A 17,269-nucleotide genomic window follows, 5' to 3' on the forward strand; every position below is an offset into this window, starting at 1 on the left:
AAACCATCCTAATACTCTTTCATCAACCCTATCTCCCAGCTCCTTTTCCACCCGTTCTCCTCCTCACCTCATTTCTCACTCTATCTAGCCTAGTAACCCCTATCATACTTCTCAGACATTTCATCTCAAATACATTCAAACTCCTTCTCTCTTCCTCTCTCATGTTCCATGTTTCTGCCCCGTACATTGCTGTTGGCACAATCACTCCTTCATATAACCTCCTCTTAGCTGTTCACAATGCGGTCATCCTGCCTCTTCTGGTAGCTTAGAAGTGCTGGGTGGTGACCGTACCGCAGTCTGGCCAAGTGGACTCTGTCCTTTCGTGGGAGAGAGGATTCAGAAGGGTGGATATCAGGGGGTCTGGCATGCAGCAGTGTGTTGTCTTTCAGTGTGTTAATGGAGCGGTGAGTGATATGATTATGAATATGTTTCCGGAGGCTGGTATTTGGTGGTTGTGGAGGAAGAGAAGAGAGTATTTGTGCGTAATAAAGGTCTTTGGGTGTTGTTTCAATGTTTCTTGGTGTTGTGAACAGCTGCCCAGGATGTAACACTTCACCCCATACCATACAACACATAATAGAAGACTGCATTATACACAATCATGCACGCAAACAACACAACATACACTCTATAAAGGATTTGTGGGAAAACCCAGTTTCGGCTGTAGCATTCCTTGGGGAGACGGGACTGCTCGGACAGACAGTCTAGGGAACGACAACAACAACACCCTCCTCTTAGCATCCATTCCCAGATGTCTATTTCTCATTACACTTTTTAATCCACCAAGGCATTTACTCGCTTCTCTCAATCTACATACATTAGCAAACATTAGGTTAATTAATCTTTAGATGAGTTCTCAGCATTTTTGCTACAAGTTTTGTAACACAGACTATAAAATGGAATAGAAGTCTAATGCAAGCAGAAAGATGGAAGCATTTTAAATGGACAATGCCTTGTCAGAGATGGCTATGTAGGAAGAGGAGGAAAAGGAGGAAGATGAGTAGGATAAAGAGAAGAATAATGATAAGGAGGATGAGAAGCAGGATGATGAGAATGAGGATGATAAAAAATTAAAATATCAAAATTGAGAAATACTGAATAATTAATGTTTACTCTTGCTTTATATTGGGATATAAACACTTCTTATAAAATATGACTTTATTCACATATGTACAATACCTGACTGCCAAGTCTTAAAGGATAACTGAATAAAGAAAATAAATCCAATAAAAGCACAAGTGTTGAATTATAAATTGAAGGCATCATCTATAAATTCCTCTAATAACAATAAATTCAATGGAATTTATAACAACAGTATTCTTGTTTATTGAAAAGTGTACAACTTCTAAAATGAAAGATATTTTGGAATGATATCTTGTGCCCCATTTTATACAATTACTAGTCCTGCACATTTCAATGACATAATAAATATTTGATTCTTTTATACACATATACTCCATAAAAATATACATACACACACACATATAAATATAATGTATGAACATGATGGCAGTCATAGTTCAAACAAATTAAACAAAAGATGAAGTACTTGGACTTTATATAATAAAGAAAAAAAAAAAAAAATCTGGAGTGTCACCACTATTTTTACAAAATGGTCTGCAAGTGATAAATTACCAAACAATAAACTGATGGGAGAGGAAATAACTGCTCAACTGGCTGCTTTATCATCATGTAATGGATGTCCAGGCTCAAACTCATGCCACTTCTGGTATCCAATCTGTTTGAGAAATAACAAAATAAGTATTAGTAGATTTCACATTAAATTAAGTACATTAGAATACAGCTACAAGTACAAGACAGTGCACATCTATTTATTTAGATATTACAAGAGAGAAAAGAATAGAATGAGAAATGTGGAGGTTAGGCACAGAACATGGATGGAAAGAAAAATGTAGGATAGGACAAATCAATTAGTGCTGAGATAATCTGGGCATATGGAAAGATCAAATGAGGAAATATTAGAAAAGAGGCCATGGGAAGCAGAAATGGATGAAGCTGACTTGAAAGGAAGGAGTGACAGTGGCTTTGGATGCATGTGGAATGATAATAATGCATACATATAACAAGGACTTTTTCCCCTTTACAAGGGAGGTAGACAAAGTCAAAGGCATAAATCCACTCCCACCCATTTCATCCCCACATACCCCACTCCCTCCCTCTTTTCTTGGCTCCCCCTGGATGACCAGTCACCCCTACATCTCACTCATCGCCCTGGATCAGAGGCAATACAATGATAATAATAATAATTCCTGCCTCAAGTTTCACTGATTGGAAACCCATGGTCCCTAACTGGCTGTCAATAGTCCTCAGGCCCTCCCATAGATCTCTCTGGGAAGAAACTTTGGACTGTTGTCTGTGTTACATGAATGAGGAACTGTTTCTGGTTGAGAATAGTACAAGGTGGGGAACAGTTGCTGGTTCTCAGGTCTCCATATGTGAAAAGGTGCACAAAATACAGATGGAGGTGACAGAAAGGAGAGACCTTGGGCCTCCTGAGACTCTCAGACCCTCAGCTAGAGATACGTGATTGTTGGGTTTTGAAAATGGGATGCAGGGGAATTATTCCCTCAAATGTTCATCTATCACAGGGATAGGGAATCTTTTTAAGTGGGTGTCAAAATCTGCCAAATCTTTGATAGAAGGTTCCTTGTGTGCCAGTGGAAAATAGGCTTACATCCAAGTATGGAATAAAATAGGCTTACATACAAATATGGACCCCTCACTTCACCTCTTAGGGTCTCAACCCACCACTCAATGCAGCATGCAATTACCAAATTACCAATGGTCATAAAAAAGTTGATTTTTTTTTTTTTTTATGCCAAAAAAAGTTGTTAGTATGCCAAGTTCATGCATGCTAAGGGTTGCCCATCCCTGATCTAGCAGGAAAACCACAAGCTACCTGTCATTGGTTCCTGAGTGCTAAAGAAAGGACTGAATGGAGGAAAACTGTGACTGGATGAAGAGGGGGATGGCGTTACCATATGCTGAAGTGGTGGAGGTAAACTAGCAATACACCTACACTATCTAACCTCTTCACAAACCATCTCCCAGCACCAGATCCTGAACATATCATCAAAGCATTCATCTATGCAAATGACCTCACAACATAACGTGACAGCATATAAAATACATAATAACAGCCACAATCCACATACATACATACATATACCAAGGCTTTTTCCCCCTTCCAAGGGAGGTAGCCAAAAAGGGAAAGGCATAAAAACACTCCCACCCATTTCATCCCTAAGTACACTCCACACCCCTCCCACCCTTCCTCTCATCTGAGCACCTCCTGGATGACGGGTCATCCCTGCACCCTGCCCACCGCCCTGGGTCAGAAAAATAATAAATAAATAAATAAATAAATAAAATAATAATAAACAAGTAAAAATAAATCTAGGCCCACTTTTGATACTTTCATAACCAACACACACATCAAAGATCTGAGTGTATCAACAAGAAAACAAGCATACTACAATCAAACACAAGCACATGGTTTAGACAACAAATGGAAATTCTTATCACAGCCTACAAATACTTCATAAGAATCATATTCAATTACACTTCCACATCTTGTTTCCCAACAATCAAGACTATATACACCCCCGCTCTCCTCCTCACCTCCTCGTTTCTTGCTCAATCCAACCTAGTAATCCTTACCATACCACTCAGGCATTTCATCTCAAACACATGAGTTACTAAAAGCGGATGGAAATAGTAATCATGGGCAATTTTAATGCAAAGGATATAATCTGGGAAGAAATGATAGTAAAATGGGAACAAGATCATTGAAGCAACATCCTACTAGATATGACCATTGAATACACCCTAACACAATGGGTTAAGGAAAATACTAGATATAGAAACAATGAGGAACCATCAAAGCTAGACTTAATATTAACTTCTGAACCAGATATTGTGAACAAAATGTAGTACAAAACACCAATTGGAAAGAGTGGCCATATACTAATAGTTTGAATTAAAAGAACAGAACAATGTAGGTAGGAATGATAAGCATAGAGAAGGAAGATTAATGTACAACAAAACAGATTTTGAAAAACTAAGAAAAAATTTCAAAAACACTAACTGGGACAAATTCTCTAAAGATGGAAGACAAAGGGAACATATTCAAAGAAAAGTACAAGGAAGGAATTGACAACTATGTACCAAAAAAGAAATAATATGAGTTATATATAAAGTGTTGGTGTTACAAAAGGTGCTGCGAGGCTAGAGACAGAAGAGACAAAGCCTGGAAAAAATGGGAAAAAAAAAGAAAAGAAAAAAAAAAAAGAAAAAAAAAAAAATGGCAAACATATATAAAACTTAGGAACAAATATGTGAATATATGCAGGAAAGAAAAAAGAAATTATGAAAAAGATATTATAGACCAATGTAAGGATCAACCTAAACTCTTTTGCAGATATATAAATGAAAAACTAAAGGATAAACATGAAATAGTGAAATTGCATGAAGGAGATACAGAATATATAGATGATACAGAAATGGCAGAAGTCATGATCAGACATTTTACAATTCAAAGCTCACAATTTTGCGAAGATGGAAAACAAGAGAGATCACCCAAAATGAAAGAAATAAAGGTAACACAAAAAGAAATAAGAGATCAAATAAAAAACCTAGATGTCAGGAAATCGCATGGACCAGACGGAATTGCAAACTGGATACTGAAAGAGTGTATAGACAAACTGACAGACAAAATATACAAGATAATAGACTCCTCACTCAAAGAAGGAAAGGTACCGCAAGATTGGAAAGATGCAAACATAGTACCAATATACAAAGGAGGAAATAGGGAAGATCCTACAAATTTCAGACCAGTATCCCTTACAAGCACAGTAGCAAAAATGTCAAAAAGTCATCAGAAATAAATGGACCAAACGCTTGGAAGAAAATAAAATAATAAACGCTAAACAATTTGGCTTTAGAAGTGGAAGATCTTGTACCACAAACCTAATTTGCTTTTACTTGAGATTAATTGAGATAATACAAGAGAGAGATGGCTGGGTAGATTGCACCTTCTTGGATTTGCAGAAGGCATGCGATAAGGTACCACATAAAAAATTAATAAGAAAAATTGAAAAAATAGGAGGAATACAAGGTAAGCTGCTGGAATGGATGAAGGACTTCTTAATTGGAAGAAAAATGAGAATGGTACTTAGAGACAAAAATTCGAACTGGGAAGATGTGAAAAGTGGCGTCCCGCAAGGCTCTGTATTGGCTCCTTTAATGTTTGCTATATATATAAATGATATGGATGAGGGAGTAAATTGTTACATCAACTTCTTTGCTGACGATGCCAAATTACTCAAGAAAGTAAAAACGGAAGAAGATTGTAGATCGCTACAAGAAGACCTAGACAAAATATGGGAATGTAGTCAGAAATGTGTGATGAACTTCAACATCAAGAAATGTAACATAATGAAATTTGGAAAAAGCAAAAACAGAGTATCGGGTCAATACAAAATTGGAAACAAACAAGTTAAAAAAGTCAATCCAGAAAGGTACCCGGGAGTAATCATCTCAAGCAACTTGACACCTGATAAACACGTCAATAAATTATTTGGAGAGACTTTTATCTTACTAAGATCAATGAAAGTGGATTTCGACTACACAGATGAGGAGATGGTTAAAAAAATAGTGGTTACACTGATAAGACCTAAACTAGAATATGCCGCATCATTGTGTGCACCCAGCACAAAAAAGAACATAAGAAAATTAGAAAGAATACAAAGAGCAGCAACAAAAATGGCACCTACACTGTCAAATTTGACATATGAACAAAGATTGGAGAAATTACATCTGTCAACATTGGAACAGAGAAAAGAAAGAGGCGATTTATTGACCATTTACAGAATTATGAAAGGGATGGAAATCCTCAATAGAGATGACTTATTAAAGTGGGACAGAAGAGAAACAAGAGGACACGAAAAGAAACTAAAGAAGGACACTTATAGAAGAGACCTGAAAAAGAATAGCTTCCCACATAGAGTGATTGATGTCTGGAACAAACTGAATGGAGAAATAATGAATGCCAAAACTATACATGATTTTAAGAATAAACTGGATGCGTAAAGATATAAAAACGGGTCACTATGTCCATAGCTCTCGTCCCGCAAAATACAACTAGGTAAAAACTAGGTAAATACATTCAAACTCCTCTTCTCTTATAATAGCAACAATAAATGTTGCCTAAAGTATCATTACCTGGAAACCTACAGCCTCAGAGGCTGACAATGAATCTTTGAGCCTTCCTACATATCTTAATTGGAAAAAATGTTGGACTGTTGTATGTGTGATATTAGTGTACGGCTGTTTCAATGTTGTCAGCTTATAGTAGTAAAAGGAGGATAGTCACCTCTCCTTATGTGAAAAGGAAGAAATACAGTTAAAGTGGACAAAAATAGGTTTTGGACCAAGTCTTGAGTGTATGTCAGCCTCTTGGGGTTCCCTTCCAGATGAAGATGAAAGTGTTAATGGGTTTTGAAAATGACTAGGAAGGAGATGATTATCAGTCAACCATCTTACAGGACCACCATTTGTAGTTACCTGTCATTACTCCCTGCCATGCTGATTTCTTACAATATTGAATGTTTAGCTCTAGGCCAGAATAAAGAACAATGATGGGCACCTGGTTGTGATAGTCCTCCAAGATGGACAGAAAAGATGCCCATTTTCAAAACATGTCAGCCCCCTAAACACCATCAAGAGGTCATGTCTGTGAAGCTGACACTCAGTCTCTGGAAAGGGCTCATGCTCTCTCTTTATCAACTTCAACTGTATTTCTTACACTTTTTCATGCATAGCTGACAACCAGTGACTACTCCCCTTCTTTTACTACTTATAGCCAGTGATGCAGAAACAGACTCCCACCAATACAACATAGAGAAGTCCAAAGTTTCTTTGCAGAGGTATCTATGAGAGGACCAAAAGAGTTTTGCCATCCACAGTGGGGCTACAAGTTTCTCATTCAATGAAACTCAAGGCAACAATTAAATAATCAATGGCCAGAATATCTTAATTTTGTTTTGCTACAACAAAACAGAATGCCCTTTCAAAGTACTATTTTTCATACATTTTAAACATGTTCTTTACTTATTTTTTTCCAAAAGGCCAAGTCAAAACATACATATACCAAAGGTTTTTTCACCCTTACACGGTGGGTAGCCAACAAGAAAAAGGCAAAGAAACCACTCCCACCCATTTCATCCCCTACATATTCCACTCCCCTCCACCCTCCTTCCTCCCTCTCATCTTGGCACCTCTTGGATGACGGGCCATCCCTGCATCCTGTCCACTGCTCTGGGTCAGAAGCAGTGTCACAAGACACAGCACATCCACAGCAAGGCCGCTTCATTAATTCGGTGACCCCTCCCTCTCCGTCCCCTCATGCAGGAAAGGAGAAGACGGGGAGAAATCCCCTTGGGCTGCATCAAATTATTTCTCATACATACTTCCTCACCCCCCATCCCCCACCCACAGCATCATCCATACACAACCCTTCTCCATTCACCCCTATCTTCTGTCCTCTCCCATCCTTCCTCAATAGACATTCCTCTCTTTTGTAATGCCCCTTTTACCCTATCCATCCATCTCAACCTAGGATGCCCCCTCATATTCACCCCTTCCACACCTCTTTTACTAATCTTTCTTCACTCATTCTTTCCATGTGTCCAAACCATCCCAATACTCTTTCATCAACCCTATCTCCTAACTCCCTTTCCACCCCTGTTCTCCTCCTCACCTCCTCATTTCTCACTCTATCCAGCCTAGTAACCCCTATCATATTTCTCAGACATTTCATCTCAAACACATTCAAACTCCTTCTCTCTTCCTCTCTTATGTTCAATGTTTCTGCCCCGTACAGTGCTGTCAGCACAATCACTCCTTTATATAACCTCCTCTTAGCATCCATTCCCAGATGTCTATTTCTCGTTACACTTTTTAATCCACCAAGGCATTTACTCACTTCTCTCAATCTACATTCTACCTCCACCCCCACTCCTCCCTTTCCTGCCACATTTGCACCCAAGTATCTAAAACTATCCACTTTCTCCAGTCTCTCTCCCTTAATGCTCACTTCCAGCCTGCTGTCACTCTCTCCCCTTGTTCATCTCATCACCTTACTTCTGCCCACATTTATCTTCAGCTTCCTTCTTTAACACACCTTCCCAAACTCTGTCACTAACTTCCTCAATCCCTCCTCTGATCCTGCTACAAGCACAGTGTCGTCAGCAAACAAAAACTGGTTTATTTCCCACTTTTCTCCATTTTCTTTAACCATCACCAACACCCTGACCCAGCACCCTTGCATTCACCTCTTGCACCACCCCATCCATGTATAGATTGAACAGTCAGGGCAACATAACACATCCCTGACAAAGTCCCACCTTTACCTCAAACCATTCACTCTCTCCATTTCTAATCTTAACACAAGCTCTACTACTCTCATAAAAACTCTGAACTGCTCTTAACAGCTTTCCCCTTATCCCATATATCTGCAGTACCTCCCACAGTGCCTTCCTGTCTACCCTGTAATAAGCCTTTTCCAAATCCATAAAAACCCAAAAAACATCCTTACCTTTTCCTAGAGCTTTCTCACCTTTTCTTACCACAAATATCTGATCTACACAACCCCTACCTGTCCTAAAACCACACTGTTCCTCACCAATTACTCCCTCTGTTTCACTCCTAATCCTCTCAATCAAGACTCTCCCATAAGCCTTCCCAACCACACTCAACAAGCTGCTCCCTCTGAAACTACTGCACTCATACTTTTCCCCTTTCCTTTGTAAAGCGGAATGATACAGGCAGTCCTCCGGCACTTTACCCTCTTTTAAACAAACATTAAATAACCTCACCAGCCAGCCCACCATAACTGTACCTCCTTTCTTCAGACATTCTGCATGGCATCCATCCAACCCAGGTGCCTTACCTGCTCTCATCATAACAGCTGCTTTCACTTCATCTTTCCCTATTTCTCCTCCATTTTCCTCACTCATCACTCTCATTTTCTTAGTGCTTCCCACTACAACTACCTTTCCCTCCCTATCCTCCTTCACATTTAGCAACTCCCTAAAATACACTGCCCACTTTCCTCTCACTGCCTTCTCTTCCATCAACATCTCTCCACCTGCACCTTTTACTTTTTCTTCTCTACTTGATTCACCTCCTCTTCCTCTTTTCTTTCCAAAACATCTTTTTATTACTTTCAAACTTTTCTGTCGTACTCTTACCACATTTCACATCTGCTCTCCTCTTTGCTTCCTTTAACTTATGCTTAACTTAACTTCTCTTTACTTTGTACCTCTCATATGATTCCCTCGTTCTAATTTGTAGCCAATCTATGAAAGCCTGTTTCTTCTCTTCTAAACCCTTCTTTGCTTCCTCATCCCACCACTCACTACCCTTCCTTCTATTTCCTCCCACCCTCATTGTTCCAAACACCATCTTTGCACACCTTATGACTCCCTCCTTGAACCATCCCCATTCCTCCTCCACTCCTAGTTCTACTCTATCCTTCATACCTCCCACTCCTCTCTCAGCTTCTTCTTATACTCCTTCTCCTTTTCTTTCTCATTTAAGCAGTTCACTCCAAGTACCTCCCTACCTTCTGCCCTTTTCCTCTTTCTCCACTCTTAATTTACCTTCCACCAAAAAATTATCTGATATTCCCCCACTCTCTCCCCTTAGAACATGTGCATCCTTAACTCTTCCTACCATACTCCTGGTCACCACTATATAGTCCATTAATGCTCTATCTGCCACCCTTCCATCCACCACCCTCTCTCATGTGTACTTATGCTAGGCTTTCTTCCTAAACACTATATTTACTATCATCAACTCTTGTTCAAGACACATCTCCACCATCAATTCTCCACTACGATTTTTACCTGGAACTCCATACTTCCCAAACACTCCGTCTATTGGTTCATTTCCTACCCTAGCAATAAGGTCTCCCAATACAACTACACTGACATTTCTCCCTAATCCCTCTATGCACTCATTTAAATCTACCTAAAAAGCCTCCCTTTCCTCTACGCTCTTCTCACTACCAGGTCCGTACACACTTACAAAAACCCACATCTCCCTTCCCAGCTTCACCTTCATCCACATCAACCTTGAAGAAACCTCCTTCCACTCCACTACACACTTACCTATCTCTCCCTCATCCCCTCTTCACTCCTGATAACCTCCCAACTACACTCCTAAATTCACACTCGCCCCTCCCTTTTTAGTTTCACTCAAAGCCAGCACATCCATCTTTCTTCTCACAAACATACTGCCTATCTCTTCCCTTTTACTCTCATCTGTATCTGTTGTTTGCTGACGACACTGTGCTTGTGGCAGGATCGGAGGAGGGACTGAGGAAGTTGGTGGCAGAGTTTGGGAGAGTATGTGATAGAAGAAAGCTAAAGATAAATGTGGGTAAAAGTAAGGTGATGAGATGTACAAGGGGTGAAAATGGCAGTAGACTGGAAGTGAGCATTAAGGGAGAGGGACTGGAGGAAGTGGATAGTTTTAGATACTTGGGTGCAAATGTAGCAGGAAAAGGTGGAGGGAAGGTGAAGGTAGAATGTCGATTGAGATAAGCGAGTAAATGCCTTGGTGGATTAAAAAGTGTGATGAGGAATAGACATTTGGGAATGGATGCTAAGAGGAGACTGTATGAAGGAGTGATTGTGCCAACAGCACTGTATGGGGCAGAAACATGGAACATAAGAGAGGAAGAGAGAAGGAGTTTAAATGTGTTTGAGATGAGGTGTCTGAGAAGTATGATGGGGGTTACTAGGCTAGATAGTGTGAGAAATGAGGAGGTGAGGAGAAGAACGGGGGTGGAAAGGGAGTTGGGAGATAGGGTTGATGAAAGAGTATTAGGATGGTTTGGACACATGGAAAGAATGAGTGAAGAAAGACTAGTAAAAGAGGTATGGAAGGCAGATGTGGAGGGAGTGAACATGAGGGGACGTCCTATGATGAGGTGTATGGATGGGGTGAAGGGGGCTTTGGGGAAGAGGGGAATGTCTGTTGAGGAAGGACGGGAGAGGACAGATGACAGGGGTGAATGGAGAATGATTGTATATGGATGATGTGATGTATGAGGTGGAATGGGCAGGGGGATGGGGGTGAGGTAGTATGTGTGAGCAAAATTTGACACAGCCCGAAGGGATTTCTACCCGTCTTCTCCTTTTTATGCATGGGGGGATGGAGAGGGGGGGTCGACAATTTAATGAAGCGGCCTTGCTGTGGATGTGCTGTGTCTTGCGACACTGCTTCTGACCCAGGGCAGTGGACAAGGTGCAAGGATGACCCATCATCCGGGAGGTGCTAAGATAAGAGGGAGGGTGGAGGGGTGTGGAGTGTATTCAGGGATGGAATGGGTTGGAATGGTTTTATGCCTTTTCCTTTTTGGCTACCTCCCTTGTAAGGGGGAAAAAGCCTTGGTATATGTATGTATGTATGTATGTACCACATCCACATACATTAAAAGACCCAAACCTTAGGGTACTGGTTGGAAAACTCCTAGACCCTCTTATGTCTTCACTTTTTTTTTAGAAATGTCCCCTTTCGGGCTACAGGTAGCATGACTCCTAATCCTATCCTCATCCCGTTTTTTGTCGCCTTTTACGACTCAAGTGGGAATATTTGGTGGTAGCATTCTTTTCCCCCACCACAGGGTAGGTGAAAAAAGGAAATGAATATTCAGAGAAATGGTACAGGACAGTAACAAGGGGTTGGGGGACAGCATAACGGAGGGACAGTCATAGTATAAAAGTGTCATCATTTCTTTATGAACAGTTTTCCTCTATCACAGACAAAATGATGTGTGGCTCTGGTCCATAGGGGCACCCCATATAGTCCCTAAAGTACTGCATGCTACTTTGCTACAATAACATGCAGCCAATACCCCAGACAGGTAGTCAAAGCATACACACATCAAACACCTATCCAAAAACCCACTCATTGTTCTTCATATATCTAATGTAAGAAACTATATTTGAAATATCTTATTTTTCACTCTCTATCATCTCAACAATGTAACATTTCATCACTAAGAGATCTCTGGGAAACACCAGTGACTATTTTCAGGTTGTGTAAGTTCAAGGATGTATAGAATAAGGAAACCCATTTCTCTTTATGTACCAGGTCCCACTTGCTTCCAACATTCTTACCTTGTGAGTGAAGTCTTTCTTTCCTTCCTGCCAGCCACGATCAGGTGCCTTCTCATAGTCAAAGCCTCCTTCTTCATTTTTACCAAACATCTCATTTCGTAATTTAACATTTTCTCTGCAAAAGAAGTATACTTTAGACTTACTTAACTGAGGGAGATGGAAGACAAAAAATAATATTAATCAATATGTTGTTCCAGGCCTCTTTTGTATGAGACCCATGGCTCCCAGGAAACTGGCAACAGTACCTGATTGGCCCACAAGTCACTCAAGGAAGAGATAGTGTTGTCTGGGTAAGGCAATGTAGGATGAAGTGTTCAGTGTTTTCTGTGTGTTGATTGCATTTGGGGTAATTTGGTTCTGTGACAAGACCTAATTATCTGCTGGCATTCTTTATAAGCAACATGGTTGCCTAAACATATCTGTACTATTGTGGTTTTTGCTTGTCATGGGAGGGATTTTTTCTACAAGGCCAATGCCTGAGGGAATTTGGTGGAGTAAGGAGTTTGGTAATCAGTCTTGGCATGCTTATTCTGTGATCTGTATGTGTATGTGTTTTTCCATGGATGTGTTGCAAGGTGCAGGTGGTAGACTCTTGTAGATGCTTAAGAGGTATGCTGTTGGTATGGTTTTTGTTTTGTTCTGATGGTTGTGCTTTTGTTATTTAATGGAATAGATGAGTGGGGTTGAAGATTCTTTTATAGAACTGTGTGCCTATCCTTTTCATGAGCTTCTTTTGGATTTTTGGTCTCTGAGTGTAATGTTCTCGGGGTGGTTGTTGTGCATCCTGTTACTATTCTTAATGCTTTGATTTGTATCGTTTGTAGGGTCCTTATGTTTTCTTGACCATAGGGAATCGTACTGGGGGAGTGTACCTGAGTGTAAACTCAGCATAGGCATGCCAATGTCTCTCTTGTATGTTTGGGAGTGACTTTTTTGCTGGTTTGATGTCTGGGGATGTCTGGTAAAGTATGGAATTTCTTGAACTATTTAGGAATATTTTGTGATGTGTGTACATCTGTTGTTGTTGTTCCCTTGACTGTCTGGCCAAGCCATCCTATCTTTCTGAGGAATGCCATGGCCAGAATAGGGTTTTCCTTGAAACCCCTTACAGTGTGTGTGTGTAAGAGGCCAGTAGATAGAGGTAGACATTTAAGGTAGATCGGAGTAGATCGAGGGGTAGAAGGACAGGAAGGAAACTTTATAGTCTTTTCATTAGGATGTTATGATACAACGGCTGACAGGCAACAAGGATAGCTGAGTCAGACTTGGCCTTGTATATGTAACACAATGTGGAGTGTCGCCTGGTGGTTGCGATATTGTTTTGTTTTTTAATTGTTAGCGGACAAGCCATTTTTGTTACGACATAATGCTTACATGGTGATATCATTTAGAAGAGTATAACAGCCTCTCTAATTGGAGAAAAAGGTGGAGGAGAAAAATCATTAGTGCAGAAAGGAAAAGTCCCGCCCTTAAGGTGTGGCACTTGTTTGAGAAGTAAAAGACTATTGGATGAATGAAAGAGTGATGTCAGAACGAAGGTGGCTTGACGTAATGTAGAGAGTTCCGGGTGGGATCCTTGGGGTGTACTGATTGAGACCAAGAAGCATCTGAAAAACTACACCCTATTTTATTCACCCCTCAAGAATACCAGGCAAGGGGACTTATGAACTAACTTCAAGAACAAAGACAATAGAAACGCTGTGAGAGGAGACAGGGGCGACAGTGTGCATGTGTTTTTAAATGGATGAGTTGTGAGGTACTGCAGGTAGGTTGTTGATGTCTGAATAGCATTTAATGGGATTTTTTTCATGTTACATTCTCTGAGCTGTGCTCGACTGATGTGATGTGATGTGAAGGGTGGTTAAATTCAAGGGCTCTTGCACAGAACTCCATGCATATTCTCACGTGCTGCTCTATGGGGAGGATTTTTGGTTTCCAAGGGTAGATGTTCTCCTCAAACTGTTTTGGGGAAGCTTGTTACCATTATTAAGGCTTTGTTTTGTGTTGTCGGTAGGTTTCCTTAATTGTTAGGTACCATGCTGTGGGAGTACAGTTGTAATGCAGTGCAACTCTTGTTATATTTATTTATTTTTTAGCTTTAGGAAAATGTAAGGATTTTTTTTGGGCCTTTATGGATTTGGAAAAGGCATATGACAGGATAGACAGGAAGGCACTGTGTGAGGAATTGCAGACTTATGGGATAGCAGGAAAGCTGTTAAAAACAGTCAAAAGATTTTACACAAGTAGTAGAGCCTGTGTTAGAATTAGAAATGGAGAGAGTGAGTGGTTTTAGGTAAAGGTGGGACTTCATCAGGGATGTGTTATGTCACCTTGACTGTTCAATTTATACATGAATTGGGTGGTGTGTGAGGTAAATGCAAGAGTAATGGGTCAGGAATTGGAAATGGTAAAAGAAAATGGAGAAAAATGGGAGATTAGCCAGTTGTTGTTTGCTGACAACACTGTGCTTGTAGCAGGTTCAGAGAAGGGATTAAGGAAATTAGTGACGAGTTTGGAAAGGTGTGTGAAAGAAGGAAGTTGAAGATAAGTGTGGGTAAAAGTAAGGTGATGAGATGTACAAGGGGAGAAAGTGGCAGCAAAATGGAAATGAATATCAAGGGAGAGAGACTGGAGGAAGTGGATAGTTTTAGATACTAGGGTGTGAATGTGGCGGGAAGGGAGGAGTGGAGGTGGAGGTAGAACGTACATTGAAAGAAACAAGTAAATGCCTAGGGGGATTAAAAATATAATGAGAACTAGACATTTGGGAATGGATGCTAAGAGGAGGTTATATGAAGGAGTGATTGTGCTGACAGCATTGTACAGAGCAGAAACATGGAACTTACAAGAGGAAGAGAGGAAGATATTAAATGTGTTTGAGATGAAATGACTGAGAAGTATGGTAGGAGTTACTAGGCTGAATAGAGTGAGAAATGAGGAGGTGAGGAGGAGTGCATTGGTGGAAAGGGAGTTGGGAGATAGGGTTGATGAAAGAGTATTGGGATGGTTTGGACACATGGAAAGAACGAGTGAAGAAAGATTAGTAAAAGAGGTGTGGAAGGCAGAGGTGGAAGGAGTGAACATGAGGGGGCAACCAAGGATGAGATGGATGGATGGGGTAAAAGGTGCATTGGGAAAGAGGGGAATGTCTGTTGAGGAAGGAAGGGAAAAGGGAAGGGAAAAGACAGAAGATAGGGGTGAGTGGAGAATGGTTGTGTATGGATAATGCTGTGATGCATGGGAGTGGTTGGGGGATGGAGGGGTGAGGAAGTATGAGTGGTTGGGGGATGGAGGGGTGAGGAAGTATATGCGAATGATATTTTGGTGCAACCTGAAAGGATTTCTCTGTCTTCTCTTTTTCTGCATGAGGGGACAGAGAAGGGGCAGTCACTGATTAAATGAAGTGACCTTGCTGTGGATGTGCTGTGTCTTGCTACATTGCTTCTGACCCAGAGCAGTGGGCAAGATGCAGGGATGACCTGTCATCCAGGAGGAGCCAAAAGGGAGGGATGGGGGGTGGATGAGAGTGGAGTATGTAGGGATGGAATGAGTGGGAGTGGATTTTATGTCTTTTGTTTTTGGCTACCTCCCTTGGAAGTGGGAAAAAGCCACTGGTATATGTATGTATATATGTAGTTCTTTTTTCTAAACTACACTGTGAAATGTTTCTTTCTGTTGTAGACATCCGGTGCATTTAACTGCTTTGAGTACACACAGCTATTTATCTGCCTTCACTATTAAGCCTTTTTTTGTGGGAAGACCAACTACCAGCTCCTCAGGGTGCACCTCCTCGTGGATGTGTGTAAGTCATGACACACTGCCCCTGGGAGGCATTGGGATTTTGCTGAATACCAATATATCTTTGTTAAAAAATACTAAATAATGTAATCATAGAAACATTAATGGTTATCTTATGCCAGTTGTGTACATAGATGGTTATGGACTTTTGGATGAAGTTTTATAGATGACATTGTCATATGAGAAGGATGGCTTGGTAATATGAACATGAAAACATTCCAGGAAAGCAGATGTTATGAAGAGAGGAAAAAAAAAAAAAAAAAATTGCACAAAAATTTGCCACAATGAAAGAAAAAAAAGTAGTATTTCTTAACATTACCCAAAAATCAACATACCTGAAATTCCCAACAACACATTTCTTGCCTGTGATGGGATCAGTAATATCTCCATATGGATGAACAATCTTCACTAACTCATGGGTAATTTGTCTTGTTAACTTGTTGGGTAGTGCCCTGTAAGAAAAAGACAAATACAAACAAAATTAAAACATTGCTAGATTTGTACACATATGGTTGCTTCGATCTCCCACCAAACTTATCCCCACCTCCCTATTTCTTATGAGAATTTATTTGTTTATACACAAGGTGGAGTGGCTGAGAAAGTCCTTGATAACTATGTAATAATTTAATTGTTCCTTTGTTTCAATGACTGGAAACCCAGACCTCTGCAACAGCTGGCAATGGTCCTCAGGCCCTCCCACAGATATCTGTGTGTTGTATTAGTGTGGATCTGTTCCTCGTCACCAGTATGAGGTTGTCTGATTTCCTTATGTCAAAATTTATTTAAAGAGATTTTGGAGTTAGTCCTGAGACTACGTGTCAGCCCCTTGGGGCTGCACCTCCACATAGAGGTGAAGGTGATGATGGGTTTTAAATATGGGCACCAGGTAGAACTCTTATGTCCAACTTGCATAACTACAATTTACAAATACCTGCCATTGGTCTCCAAAGAAACAGTCCTACCAATTAATCCTTTAACCCAAGTCTCTCCCAGAGGAGACTCACAGCTTCCAGGTACAGTAACAGCCCTTGGTTGGCCCACAAGTCACTAAAAGAAAAAAATGTTGTGTTGTTGTCTAGATAGAATGAGACTGGGGTAGTGCAATATGAGGTGTTCAGTCTTTTGTACGGTGGTTGCACCTAAAGCAAATGAAGTCAGCAATTAAGCTAATTATGTTGGCACTGTTAGGCCATTAAAAGAAAAGAAAAGAAAGAAAAAGGAAGAAGCAGAGAAAACAGTTGCTGATCATTTCCACCCACTTA

At 40.4% G+C, this 17,269-nt stretch overlaps 1 protein-coding gene across 1 annotated transcript in view; it reads right to left on the reverse strand.

The window, feature by feature from the left end:
- Positions 1–1,498: 1,498 nt before the first annotated feature.
- Positions 1,499–17,269, reverse strand: part of mRpS17 (mitochondrial ribosomal protein S17) — a 32,804-nt gene continuing 17,033 nt past the window's right edge. The window contains exons 3-5 of the mRNA XM_076173287.1: positions 16,343–16,459; positions 12,210–12,324; positions 1,499–1,738 (exon numbers count right to left, since the gene is read on the reverse strand). Coding sequence (XP_076029402.1) covers positions 1,670–1,738; positions 12,210–12,324; positions 16,343–16,459 — 301 coding nt within the window. The 3' untranslated portion in view covers positions 1,499–1,669. The remainder of the gene's footprint in view (positions 1,739–12,209; positions 12,325–16,342; positions 16,460–17,269) is intronic.

The sequence above is a fragment of the Oratosquilla oratoria genome, chromosome 34, assembly GCF_046742065.1.
Source record: "Oratosquilla oratoria isolate Oo_2021 chromosome 34, ASM4674206v1, whole genome shotgun sequence".
Taxonomy (NCBI): domain Eukaryota; kingdom Metazoa; phylum Arthropoda; class Malacostraca; order Stomatopoda; family Squillidae; genus Oratosquilla; species Oratosquilla oratoria.